Source organism: Delphinus delphis, chromosome 2 (genome assembly GCF_949987515.2).
Source record: "Delphinus delphis chromosome 2, mDelDel1.2, whole genome shotgun sequence".
Taxonomy (NCBI): domain Eukaryota; kingdom Metazoa; phylum Chordata; class Mammalia; order Artiodactyla; family Delphinidae; genus Delphinus; species Delphinus delphis.
This window is the reverse complement of record NC_082684.1, coordinates 171,994,410-172,008,177: the sequence shown is the minus strand read 5'-3', so window position 1 is coordinate 172,008,177 and position 13,768 is coordinate 171,994,410. Positions and strand designations below refer to the sequence as shown.

Sequence of the window (13,768 nt, the reverse complement as noted above, 5' to 3'; positions counted from 1 at the left end):
ATTCCATTTGTGTGTGTGTGTGTGTGTGTGTGTGTGTGTGTGTGTGTGTGTGTGTGTATGTGTACAGCACATCTTTTTATCCATTCATCTGTGAATAGGCATTTAGGTTTCTTCCATGTCTTGGCTCCTATAAACAGTGCTGCTATGAACATGGGGGGGCATGTATCCTTTCAAACCATGGGTTTCCCCGGATATATGCCCAGGAGTGGGATTGCTGGGTCGTATGGTAGTTCTATTTTTAGTTTTTTAAGGAACCTCCACACTGTTCTCCATAGTGGCTGCACCAATTTACATTCCCACCAACAGTGCAGGAGGGTTCCCTTTTCTTCACACCCTCTCCAGCATTTATTATTTGTAGACATTATGTGGCCATTCTGACTTGTGCAAGGTTGTACCTCATTGTAGTTCTGAATCCATTTCTCTGATAATTAGCGATGAGCATGTTTCCATGTGCCTATTGGCCATCTGTATATCTTCTTTGGAGAAATGTCTATTTAGGTCTTCTGCCCATATTTTTTTTTTTTTTTTTTTTGCGGTACGCGGGCCTCTCACTGTTGTGGCCTCTCCCGTTGCGGAGCACAGGCTCCGGACGCGCAGGCTCAGCGGCCATGGCTCACGGGCCTAGCCGCTCGGCGGCATGTGGGATCTTCCCGGACCGGGGCACGAACCCGTGTCCCTTGCATCTGCAGGCGGACTCTCAACCACTGCGCCACCAGGGAAGCCCCTTCTGCCCATTTTTTGAGTGGGTTGTTTTTTTGTTATTGAGTTGTATGAGCTGTTTGTATATTTTGGAAATTGAGCTCTTGTCAGCTGCATCATTTGCAAATATTTTCTCCCATTCTGTAGGTTGTCTGTTTTTTTCTTTATGGTTTCCTTTGCTGTGCAAAAGCTTATAAGTTTGATTAGGTCCCATTTGTTTATTTTTGCTTTTATTTCTATTGCCTTGGGAGACTGACCTAAGAAAACATTGCTGTGGTTTATGTCAGTGTTTTGCCTGTGTTCTCTTCTAGGAGTTTTATAGTGTCATGTCTTATATTAAAGTCTTTAAGCCATTTTGAGTTTATTTTTGTGTATGGTGTTGAGGGAGTGTTCTAAGTTCATTAATTTATATGCGGGAAGGCTTTTAGCTTTTCACCATTGAGTATTATGTTGGCTGTGGATTTGTCGTAAATAGCTTTTATCATGTTGAGATATGTTCCCTTTATACCCACTTCTTAAAAAGGATTCAAGATGGTAAAAAGGGATGCTTGGAAACTTGTTCTCTGATGAGGTGTGTCTGAGTGAACACAATTACAGGCAGATGCTTGGACCAGATTTACGAATAGAGGAAAACAATTAGAACCTAGATTCTAGTTTCATGTCAGTCAAGTGTAGAGTTTCATAATGGTTGATATATGTGGAGTAAAGGTTTGTGAAGAGTCCAAGATAACAGTGAATTCTGTGCTTAGTTTTGGTAAATTGTAATATTGCTTACTTTGTAAAGAAACTAGTCATGATAGAGTTTTATGGGAAAAAGAAATCCGCCTTTTCGATATTTCCTTTAATAAAAGTTAAAATTCTGAACATGCAGAACTTGATTATTGATGTGCCTAGGTATTGATGTAACATACTTCCTAAAGTAGTAAATTTCAATTGCATTCCTATGTAATTGTTTGCTGTCATATCTCTGGATTTAATTTTTAAATATTTGAAAACTAGAGTATGCTTCCAGTTAGATTTTTTACTTGGACAATAATATAAAGCAAAACTATCAGTCATTATTTTCAATGCCATTATATTGTAGCTCGTTGATAGCATGCTTTTTTATGTTTTCAGGATATGGCTTTAGTTGCCCCTGAGGCTCCTTCAGAACAAGCCAGAAGAGTTTTTCAAACTTACGATCCAGAAGGTAAAAGATTTTATTTTTTATTAACATTGCCTCTGTTTTATATTTTCATATGTTTGAAATATATTGATACTTTCCTGAGTTTTATTTTTAAAGAGTTATGGGATTATTGAAAGAAATGTAGGCTTGCATTTCTTGAAATTTTTAAATAGGAAATGGTGAAAATGGGAACCAAAAAAAATAGGAAACTTCAGTGATCATCATATTCTCACATGGTATAAGGGTTTTGTGTTTCTTGTTGTACTAAAGTTATGGTTACTTGAATCTTGATCTCTGATGGTGTTAAATAGGGAAAAATACCACCTCTTGAATAACTTTTCAAAGAGCTTAAGTCATTTATTTATTTATTCAGATGAATAAATGTTTCAGAATATTTCTTTTTTTAATAATTGAGATATAATTGACATATAACATTCTGTAAGTTTAAGGTATACAACATGTTGCTTTGATATATTTATATATTGCAAAATGATTACTATTTTAGCATGAGGTATAACACCTCTATCACATCACATAATTACTTCTTTTTTGTGGTGAAAACAGTTAAGATCTGATCTGTTAACAATTTTGAAGTTCATAATACAGTATTGTTGACTATAATCACCATTGCTGTTCATTAGTTCTCCAGAACTTATTTATCTACTAGTTGCAAGTTTCTACCTTTAAACAACATCTCCCCAATTAACCTACCTCAAGCCCCTGGTAACCACCACTCTACTCTGTTTTTACAAATTCAGCTTTTCTAGATTCCACATATAAGTGATATCATACAGTATTTGTCTTTCTACGTCTGATTTACTTCACTTAGCATAATGTCCTCAGTGTTTATCCATGTTGTCACAAAAGGTAGGATTTCCCTCTTTGTCATGGCTAAATAATATCCCATTGTGTGTGTGTACACACGCATAAACACTGTAATCTTTATCCACTGACAAACACTTAGGCTGTTTCCACAGCTTGGCTGTTGTAAATAATATTGCAGTGATTGTGCAGATGTCTCTTTGAACTGCTGATTTCACTACCTTCAGATATATACCCAGGAGTGGAATTGCTGAATCATATGGTAGTTCTGTTTTTAATTGTTTGAAGAATCTCTGTACTGTTTTCTTTAATAGAGATACCATTTTATATTTTCACCAACAGTGCATAAGGTTTCCCCTTTCTTCACAAATTCACCAACATTTAATCTCGTCTTTTTTTTTTTTTTTTTTTTGGCCATGCCATGTGGCATGTGGATCTTCCCTGACCGGGGATCAAACCCGTGCCCCCTGCATTGGGAGCGCGTAGTCCTAACCACTGGACCACCAGGGAAATCCAGTCTCCTGTCTTTTTGATAAAGTTCATCCTAACAGGTGTGAGGTGATGCCTCATTATGATTTTGATTTGCATTTTCCTGATGATTAGTGATATTGAACATTTTTTCATATACCTATTGGCCATTTGTATGTCTTCTTTAGAAAAATGTCTATTCAGGTCCATTGCTAACTTTTTAATTGAATTATTTGTTTTTGCTCTTGAGGTCTTTATATGTTTTGCTTTATATATTTTGTGTATTAACCTATTATCAGATACATGGCTTGCAAGTATTTTCTTCCACTCTATAGGTTGCAATTTTATTATTTCCTTTGCTGTGCAGAACCTCTTTAGTTTAATGCAATCCCACTTGTTTATTTTAGTTTTGCTGGCTGTTCTTTTGCTGTCTTATCCAAGAAATCACTGCCAAGACCAATGGCAAGGACCTTTTTCCCTACATTTTCTTTTAGTAGCTTTACAGTTTGAAGTCTTACACTTAGGTGTTTGATCCATTTCAAATTGTTTTTTTTGGATACTGTAAGATAGGGGTCCAGTTTCATTCTTTTGCATGTGGATATCCATTTTTCCCAACACCATTTATTGAAGAGACTATCCTTTCCCAATTGTATGTTCGTGGCACTCTGATCAAAAATTAGCTGACCATAAAAAAAAAAAAAATTAGCTGACCATATATTCATGAATTTATGTCAGGGCTTACTATTCTGTTACACTGGGCTGTGTGCTTGTTTTTATGCCAGTAGCATATTCTTTTGATTATTAGAGCTTTGCAGTATAGCTTGAAATCAGGTAACATGATGCCTCTGGCTTTGTTCTTCTTTCTCAAGATGATGGCTTTGATGGTGCAGTATCTTTTGCGGTTCCAAATAAATTTTAGAATAGTTTTTTCTATTTCTGTGAAAAAATGTCACTGGAATATTGGTAAGGATTGCATTGACTGTGTAGATCACTTTGGGTAGTATGGACATTTTAACACTATTAATTCTTGATATAATCCATGAGCACAGTGTATCCTTCCATTTGTGTTTTCTTCAATCTCTTTCATCGGTGTCTTACAGTTTTCAGTGTCTTATACCTCTTTGGTTAAACGTGTGCCTGAGCGTTTCATTGTTTTTGATGCTATTGTAAATGCAATCGCTTTTTAAATTTCACTTTCAGATAGTTCTTGTTGGTGTATAGAAATGCAACTGATAACAGTATGTTGATTTTGTATCTTCCAAATTTACTGAAATCATTTTTCTAACAGTTTTTTAGTGGAGTCTTTAGGGTTTATATATAAGACCAAGTTATCCACAAACAGAGATCATTTTACTTTTACCTTTCCAATATGAATGCCTTTTATTTCCTTTTTGTTCCGAATTGCTATGGCTAGGACTTCCAATAATATGCTGAATAGAAATGGCAAAAGTGGGCAATCCTGTCTTTTTCCTGTTCTCATAGGAAAGGATTTTCACTTTTCACCACTGAGTATGATATTAGCTGTAGGTTTGTTGTTTATGACCTTTATTACACTGAGGAACATTCCTTCTGTACCATATTTTTTAGTGTTTTTATTATGAAAGGATTTTGTATTATATCAAGTGCCTTTTCTGCATACTGACATGATCATACAATTTTTTTCTTTTATAAATGTGGTATATCAGATCTGTTGATTTGCATATGTTGAACCATCCTTGCATCCCTGGAATAAATCCCACTTGATCATAGTGTATGGTCCTTTTAATCTGCTGTTGAATTCAGTTTGCTAATGTTTTGTATCTGTATTCATCAGGGATGAATTCATGTGTTTTCTTGTAGTGTCCGTATTTGGCTTTGGTATCAGAGTAATGCTGGTCTCAAAGTGAATTTGGAAGTATCCCCTCATCTTTACTTTTTTGGATGATTTGTAGAAGGATTGGCATTAATTCCTCTTTAGTTGTTTCATAGATTCACCAGTGAAACCATCTGTTCCTGGACTTTTCTTTGTTGGAAGGTTTTGGATTACATTGTCAGTCTCCTTTTTGTTACTGCTCTATTAAGATTTTCTTTGTCCTCATGAGTCAGTTTTAGTAGGTTTTATGTTTCTAGGAATTAATCAGTTTCTTCTCATTTGTCCAATTTGTTGGTGTGTTATTGTTCATAGCAGTCTCTTCTGACTCTGTGTTTCTGTGGTAACAGTTACAGTGTCTCTTCTTTAATTCTGTTTTGTTTATCTTGTCAGAAAATCAGCTGTTTTATTGCTTTTTTCTATATTTCTGTTCTCTATTTCATATATCTCTGTTGTAGTTTTTCTTCTTTCTTTAGTTCCTTAAGGTGTAACGTGAGGTTGTTTATTTGAGGTCTTTTTGTTTCTTAATGTAGGCATTTATCAGTATAAACTTCCTTCTTAAAACTGCTTTCGCAGCATCCCTAAGTTTTGATACATTGTGCTTCTGTTTTCATTTGTTTCAAGATATTTCTTGATTTCCCTTTTGATTTCTTCTTTGACCCATTGGTTGTTCAGGAGCATGTTGTTTAATCTACATATATTTTGCATTTTCTTCCTGTGGTTTTTTTCTAGTTTCCTGTCATTGTGGTAGGAAAAAATACTTGGTGTGATTTCAGTCCTTTTAAATTTGGTAAGACATGTTTTATGCCCTATCATGTGATCTATCCTGGAGAATCTTTTTCGTACACTTGAGAAGAAATGCATATTCTGCTGCTGGTATATGGAGTGTTCTGTATATGTCTGTTAGGTACATGCTGTCTAAAGTGTAATTCACATCCATTATTTCCTTACTGATTTTCTGTCTGCATGATCAAACTGTTGTTGAATGTGGGGTATTGAAGTTCCCTACTTTATTTCATTGCTCTCTGTTCTCCCTTCAGATTTGTTAATAATTATTTAGTACGTTTAGGAGCTACAATATATGGTACATATATGTTTATAGTTGTTATAGCCTCTTGATATATTCATCCCTTTATCATTACATAATGACCTTCTTTGTCTCTTGTTACAGTTTCTGATTAGAAGGTATTTTGTCTGACATAAGGATGGCTACCCCGGTTCTCTTTTGTTTTCCATTTGTATGCAATATCTTTTTCGTCTCATCACTTTCAGCCTATCCATGTCCTTGAAGCTTAAGTGAGTCTTTATAGACTCACATAGAGTTGGGTTTTGTTCTTTTATCCATTCAGCCACTCTATGTCTTTTGATTGGAGAAATGAAACCATTTACATTTACAGTAAATGTTGATAGGTAAGGAATTACTATTGCCACTTTGTTAATTAATTGTTTTGTAGTTCTGTAGTTTCTTTCTTCTTCTGTTGGTTTCTTTGTGACTTGATTTTTTTTATAGTAGTATGCTTTGATTCTCTTCTCTTTATGGTTTGTCTGTTATAGGTTTTTGCTCTTTGGTTATCATGAGGCTTTTGTAACACATCTTAGTCTTATAACTATTTTAAGCTAACAACAGCTTAACTTCAATTACATAAGAAAGTTCAATGCATTTACGTGACCTCCATAATTTATTTTGATGTCCCAGTATACATCTCTCTATATTGTGTATCCATTAACATAATATTGTAGATGTAGTTATTTTTAACCCTTGTCTCTTAGCCTGTATGATAGAGTTCAAAGTGATTTACACACCACCACCACAGGATTTTTATTTTTTAAGGTGTAACTGATGTTTAATATTATATTACTTTCATGTGCACAACATAATGATTTTATATTTTTATGTATTGCAAAATGATCCCTCAGTAGGCCTATTAACATTGATCACTATACATAATTACAAATTTTTTATGTGTGATGAGAACTTTTAAGATTTGTTCTCTTAGAGACTTTCAAATAAGCAGTACAGTATTATAAACTATAGTCACCATGCTGTACCTTACATCCCCATGACTCACTTATTTTATAACTGAAAGCTTGTACCTCTGAAACCTTTCACTCATTTCACCTACTCCCCCACTTTTGGTGTTAAATCCAAAAAATCATTGCCAAGAGTGATGTCATGGAGCTTACCACCTGTGTTTGCTACATGATAAGAATTTTAATGTTTCTGGTCTTACATTCAAGTCTTAACTCAAAATAGATCAAATTTTGTGTGTGGTGTAAGATAGTGGTCCAGTTTGCCCAGTACCACTTATTGAAGAGACTGGCCTTTCTCCATTGTATATCATGGCTCCTGTGTTGTAAATTAATTGACCATTTAAGCGTACGTTTATCTCTGGGCTCTCTGTTTTGTTCCTTTGATCTGTGTGACTGTTTTTAGGTCAATACCATACCGTTTTGATTACTATAGTTTGGTAATATAGTTTGAAATCAGGAGGTGTGCTACCTCCAGCTTTGTTCTTTTTTTCTCAAGATCGTTTTGGCTGTTCATTCGGGGTAACAGAGCCAGGGTCCTAGGATCCGGTGCGTACAGAACTACCACAGTAGTCCTGAGGTACAGGTGCACTTGCTGCAGGTATGGCACTGATGTCTGCGGTATACATACGTACAGCTCTTCCGTGGGCCTGGGACCTGAGTTTCAGGGGCTCCCCATAGTGGCTTACGGGTGTGGGGGTGTGTGACAGTGGCACAGGCCCTGGGATGACAAGCTGTGGTGGCGGCTTGGGCCCAGGCTGCAGTAGCAGCATAGACTGGGGATGGTGGGTCGGAGTCTCACTTCTGGCCCCACGCGGCAGTCACAAGGCAGTAGCAGCAGCACAACTGCAGTGCTGATCTGTTAAAGCTGAGCTTCAGCAGCCGAGCTCAGGGCAGTGCTGCCCAGTCTCAGCACTGATGTGTCAGAGCCTCAACCTGGGGGTGGGGGGGGTGGGCAGGGCTCAGTGATGGTAGCATCCTTGAGGATGATGGGTCAGAGCTATAACCTGGTATCCAGTAGGCGGGGCCCAGGGCAGCAGACACTGTGCTGGTAACGGTGGGGCAAAGCCACTGCCCTGAAACCAAGGCTGAGGCCCAGAGCTCGTCCTGTACATGGTGAGGTGCTGAGGCGCGCCTCATTCCAGAGAGAGACTGGGGTCCCTGAGGGCAGGTCTCCTGAGCGACAGCTCTAGCCTCTGGGAGTAGCTGCAGGGGCTGGGAAGCACTGTGGTCAGCTCCGTCAGCTGGGAGCAATGTTGGTAGGAGACCACTGCAGCAGAGGCTGCACACGTCTCCAGCGGAGAGGCCTGCAGGGTTCTCCTTTTCCCCGCGTGGTGAACTTCCTCTGAGGCCATCCCTCCTGGTGCCAGGCTGCTCTTGACAGGGTGATGGCTTGACTCGGGTAGTACACTTCCTGTACTGTCCTGTGCAGCTATCCTTGATTTATTTTGGAGCTCTGCAGGGCTTTTTGCTGCTTCCTTGTAGCCCAGTACTTTCCCTGGGGGGTTTTCTTCAGTTTGTGCTGTTTATTGTTTTTGTTGGCTTCTTGTGTGGGAGGCGTGAGTTGGGGTCTCCTAGCCCTCCATCTTGCTGACGTCACTCCCCAGAATAGTTCTGTGTAATTGATTGTGCCAGAGGAAAATACAGAAGAAGGATAAGAAAAATCATCTTTAGGATTCTCTTCTGAGCCTGAGCTTAGCTTCTCTGCCGCACTAACAAAGGTTGTCTTAGAAGTTCACATATATGTCACTGCAGTGTCAACTCTGTCATTGTTAGCTAGGTTATTTTAATCATCTTTGCATTTATGTACTTCGATAATGGTTATGACTAAAGTATGACAGCTGACTCACTGACTTTTCCAGTATAACTTTAAAACCGAGCCATGCCTTATGTTCCATTGTAAATTACCAGGAAGGAACCTGCGTTGTTGGGTTAATCCTTATCAACTCCTGAATGGACTCAGTTATCTTTATAAATACACTTTCTTCTGTCTTGAAATTTTTAACTCTTGGAGATCTACTCTTTCCATCTCTAAAAATTTCAGTCATAGAAATTCTAGGAATCTTAGTAACCATATAACTTTAGTTACTTTTCAGTCTATAAATCTGTTTTCTTATATATCAGATGATAATAACCACCTGTTTCTTGAGAGTCCTTATGAAGATTAAATGAATAGCATTGTAGAAATCACCTGCCCAGTCCTTAACACATAGTAGGTACTTCATAAATGTGAGTTCCTCTCTCTCTACACCTCAAGTTAATTGGTGCTGGTATTGGTGAGTTGACCTTCAGTTAGCTTCTTCCACTATGCCTTTTCCCTAACTTAGAAAAATAAATGTTGCTTTCTTCTTGGAATTAATAATCTTTTAAACTTCCAATAACATTTCATTCCAATAACATTTCATTCTAAGTCTTTAGAAGTAAAAGTAATTTACTTCTTTATATCTTCCCACCACTGAATGAAATTCGTCTTATAGTAAGTTAACAACTTCAGCTGGAATCATTGAGATATGTAGCACATTGAACTGTGTCATGGAGGGTGACAAATACAGTCATTCTCTTACCAATATGAATCCTCTGATGGAAAAGATAGAAAATAAATCATTTCTATTCCTAAATGCTTTTAATATATTTTGAGTTAGGATCAAACTTAATCAAGTACAGTTTTTGGAAACTGTAGCAAGTTAAAATGAAAATAAGATTGATATAAATAATATAAGATTAAAAGAAATGTGATCAAAGTGAACTGAGATTAGCTAGAGAGCTATCATGGAGACCTGAGGAGGTACGATCACGTTGGCAAATGGAAGCACAAAGAAGAGAAAATGATACCTATGAACACGAGGTAGGAGGTAGAAATTTATATACCAGGAATAGCCAGCAAAGTGTTTGACTTGAATGGAAAGACAGGACACAAGAAAAATAATTATGTAGCATGTACTAAAGAGAAGTGATGGTTATTGGAATAATCAAGGAAATTAACGGTCAAGGCTTGGATTTATATTTTTAAGAAATATATTTCAGAGAATGAGTCAAGCGATTTCCTGTGGCATACCCTCCTCTTAAGGATTTATTTAAAGTATTAGGGTTTTTTCCCCCTGCCTTCTCTCACCCCGCTTCTAGATGTTTGCCTTTTCTATACCTCACATCCCAGGGGAGAGTGGTCGTGAAGTGGTATACACATACATGTGTAAATGCCTGCTCTGTTTCAAGATACGTTAGGTGACATGTTTCTACCCATATTGATAGTAATTACTGTATGAGAGGAGGATTCCTTCTAGAGTGGAATACATTATAGGATGAAGTATGTAAGGTGGCATGGATAAACGGGGTGTCTTTCCGGAGTTTCCAGTCAGGTCTTTATAGTGCTGCTTAATTTTGACTTGAAATGATTGTCCAGATATCAAGCATACTCTTACCCCAGTGTAACCACTACAGACCCTTCTCAAACCAAACGTGTGGCTTTTCTGTAACCTGGCGTTTTGGATCCCTCTGCGTTAGTTCCTTTAGTGAGAATTTTAGAACTGAAATTGAAATTGGAAGTGAATGAGTTTCTTGAGAAAGGAAATGTACAAGGAGAGTATCAGAATGTCTTAGGAGATAATAACTGTGAAGGAACAAAGGCATAGAGAAACGCCTTCAGAGCAAGAAGGAGTGTTCACAGCCGTAGGAGACGTGGATTTGAAGAGCCTGATGTTATCTAGAAGGCCAGTTTGAAACAACTCTGTCAGGAATAAAGATACTAAAACTAAACTTTAGTGCCTTATAGTCACAAGTAGTAGATTTGTTTGCTTTTTGCAATCTCAGTTTTTTAAAATCATTAATGAGGTAGCAGCTCCATTTTGTCCACTAAATTACAAGGAAAATTGTCTTATTGGCAATATTAAACAATTTATGATCAGTGGCAGTTTTTCAGAATTGAGTCCTGAGAAACACATATGAAAATAAATTTGCTGTGTTTTTACTAGAGAGAGAAAATTATTGATTAAATAAATTAGTTTTCATCTATATAGTTTTATGTGTGACAACTTAGCAGGACTATAATCTGAATTGTTAAGAAGCAAACAAAACTTGTTCGGTCATCTTAGAAAAGCTCTCTCTTTCTGTCTATGACTTACATAGAAAATAAACTCCACTTTCTCATTTGAATATCCCTGTTTATGGTTTAGCTATTGACAGTCCACTCTAGGAAGCTGAAAGATTAAAAATAGAAAATTCTTCATTTTTAGTCACAAACTAATCAGCTAATTTACTGATTTGATCCCCCCTTCCCCCAACATAGCACAGTTATATTTCAGGATCTGAAACACTTACTATATTAACAGTACTTACAAGTTTCTGGGTAGTTCCAGTTTCCGTTTAGCAGAGGCTGGTGTGGTGACGGTTGCCGTTTGTCACCCTCTTTAGAATATTTGTAGAAAAACTGACCTAGAGGGAAGCTAAAGAGAAGAGAATCCAAGTTCTGGTACCCGTGAGTACTCTGGTGTCTGTCTCACCCTCCCCACCTCAGCCTCGCTCCTGCCCCGGGTGTCTGCACGTGCCTGTCAGGTAGGTAGACCTGTAATCAGCACTGTTAGCTCCTGCTTTAGGCATCTTATGAATTAAATGCAGTTGCAGGCTGATCACCATTTACAGCATTGCCTCCGTGAGACTGTATGTTCAGCGTTCTAAACAGGTGACTTATAAATCAGGTTTAGGTTTCAAAAGACCATCAGTAACTGAGGGCCTGTCTAAAAATAGTAATAATCATGATGGCTGGCCTTTGCATGAAACATCACAGCTTATAAAGCAGTTTACCTGCGTGGTCTCATTAAAACCTTACCATAAATCTAGGAGATAAGCAGGGATGACCAGCACCATTTTGTTCTTAAGAAAAACCAACCTTGTGAGGAGGGTTTAGTTCACTTCTTCAGAGCTGCATGCCTAGTTGTGAGAACTGAGACCAGATTCGAGGTGTTCTTCCGGAAGGTCGAGCAATCTTTCCCCCTCTCTCCACTACCAGTACCTTTTTAAAAGGCTGAGGTCATAAAGAGCTGTGTTTTAACCTCTTTGTCTACTTTTAACTATTTTTAATTTATTGAAATAAGGATATGATATTGACTGTCATTCCCACTGAGCAGTTAGTCTCTACTTCAGAGTCTTTAGGATCTAAGGAGCTCAATCATTATTTTGACGCCAAGCGTACATATAAAATAAGTTCAAAAATGTATTTTTAGCTGTTAGTTTCTCCTTTGTAATACTTCCAGAATTTTAATTTCAAGCAGGACCTTGACATACCATCTCTAATTACATGGTCCCTTTAATGAAGAATCCCAAATTCAGAAATGGAAATGAACACTAGTGTGTGTGCTCAGATCCTAAAGAGAATCAGGTACTGGTCCTATATAAAGTGTTACATATGGGCTTTAGAGAAAGTCCATAGTTTTGTTTCCTGGGGATTTGGGTTGGGGGGTGGCGTTTTTACGTTTTGTTTCGTTTCATTTTGGTTTTTACACCTCTTTTGTGGGGGAAAGTTTGGATATTTGGTTTGTATTCAGATACATATTTTATAGTAATTTTTAAAAACAAAAGAGTAGGGACAGAGGTAAATTGATCAATGTGATCAAAGATACTGGACAAGAGAGGAATTTTGGAATGCCTCCAGGTATCAGAAAATGGCTTTCTAAAATGCTAAAAGCATTCCAGTGGGTATCAGACAAGCTGGATTTAAATCCCACCTCTGTAAACTCGGCTGTGTGATGTTGGGCAAGTTCCTTAACCTCAGTTTCCTCAGCTGTAAGATGGCCTTTGTATCTACTTTACATCATTATTCAGGTACTCAATAAGTTGACCATACTGTTGTTTAAAAAAGAAAAAAATCCAAAACTGTGTAGCATAGAGCTTATTCAGTAATCTCCAAAGAACTGAATTCTACACAGATGGTATTTGAAATTTTTAGCATCACCCGTAATGGGGTTTGTTTTGTTTTCTTCTCTCTCTCTCCCTCTTATTCTTTCTTCACCCCGCCCCGTTGTAGACTTCATCAACCCTGTTTGGACAAGGGATATATATTTTAATTTTAAAGAGCCCTTGTATTCTTTGTAGGTTGCTAAAATATATTGATAGCATCTTTTGTCTGAATGATTTCAGTGTGGTACATTTTTTTCATCTTTAAGAATAATTTTACTTGTTGTAGATAGTTTAGTATTCACCCATCCTTAGACATTATCTAGAAGTTGCCTTTTGTTTAATTCTGTCTTTTCTCTTCCTTTTAAATCACGTTGTCTTCTCTCTACCTTTGCATCCCTTCCGTCACTTCCATTCACCTTGCTGTACCATTCTCATCACTGTTTCCTGCTGCCCCAGCCATAGTTTTTTCTTTATCCTGTGCACCTTGTTTAGTTTGGTTTGCAACTTTCCCATCACATAATTGAAGTGGTTCTGCAGGACAGGCCGTAAAGCAGCTACTCACTTCTTGGTAAACTTCCTAGGTACAATTCACAGAGCTGTTTTTGGTTGAACCATGGTGCCTGAACAGAGCAGTTTGTTTAAATCTGAAGTTAGGATTAGCTTGAATAATTGAATGTAACAAATGTTATTGAGCAGCTACTTGTGTTAAGCACCGCGCTCGGCCCCCTGGTCATGGCATCCCTGCTGTCCATGGCCTCTGTTTACAGGGCCAGAGGCGCGAAGCAGCAGGGAGACACAAGCCAGGAGACCAGGGCAAGCGCGACTACGAAAATGCCCTAACCTTGCCT

General features: G+C 37.7%; 1 protein-coding gene across 3 annotated transcripts in view; it reads left to right on the top strand.

Annotated features, from left to right (window-relative positions):
* Window positions 1-13,768, top strand: part of MINDY3 (MINDY lysine 48 deubiquitinase 3) — a 94,815-nt gene that overhangs the window by 68,205 nt on the left and 12,842 nt on the right. For all 3 annotated transcript variants that reach the window (XM_060006299.1, XM_060006298.1, XM_060006300.1), the window contains one exon: window positions 1,816-1,888. In XM_060006299.1, the coding sequence (XP_059862282.1) occupies window positions 1,816-1,888 (73 nt within the window). The remainder of the gene's footprint in view (window positions 1-1,815; window positions 1,889-13,768) is intronic.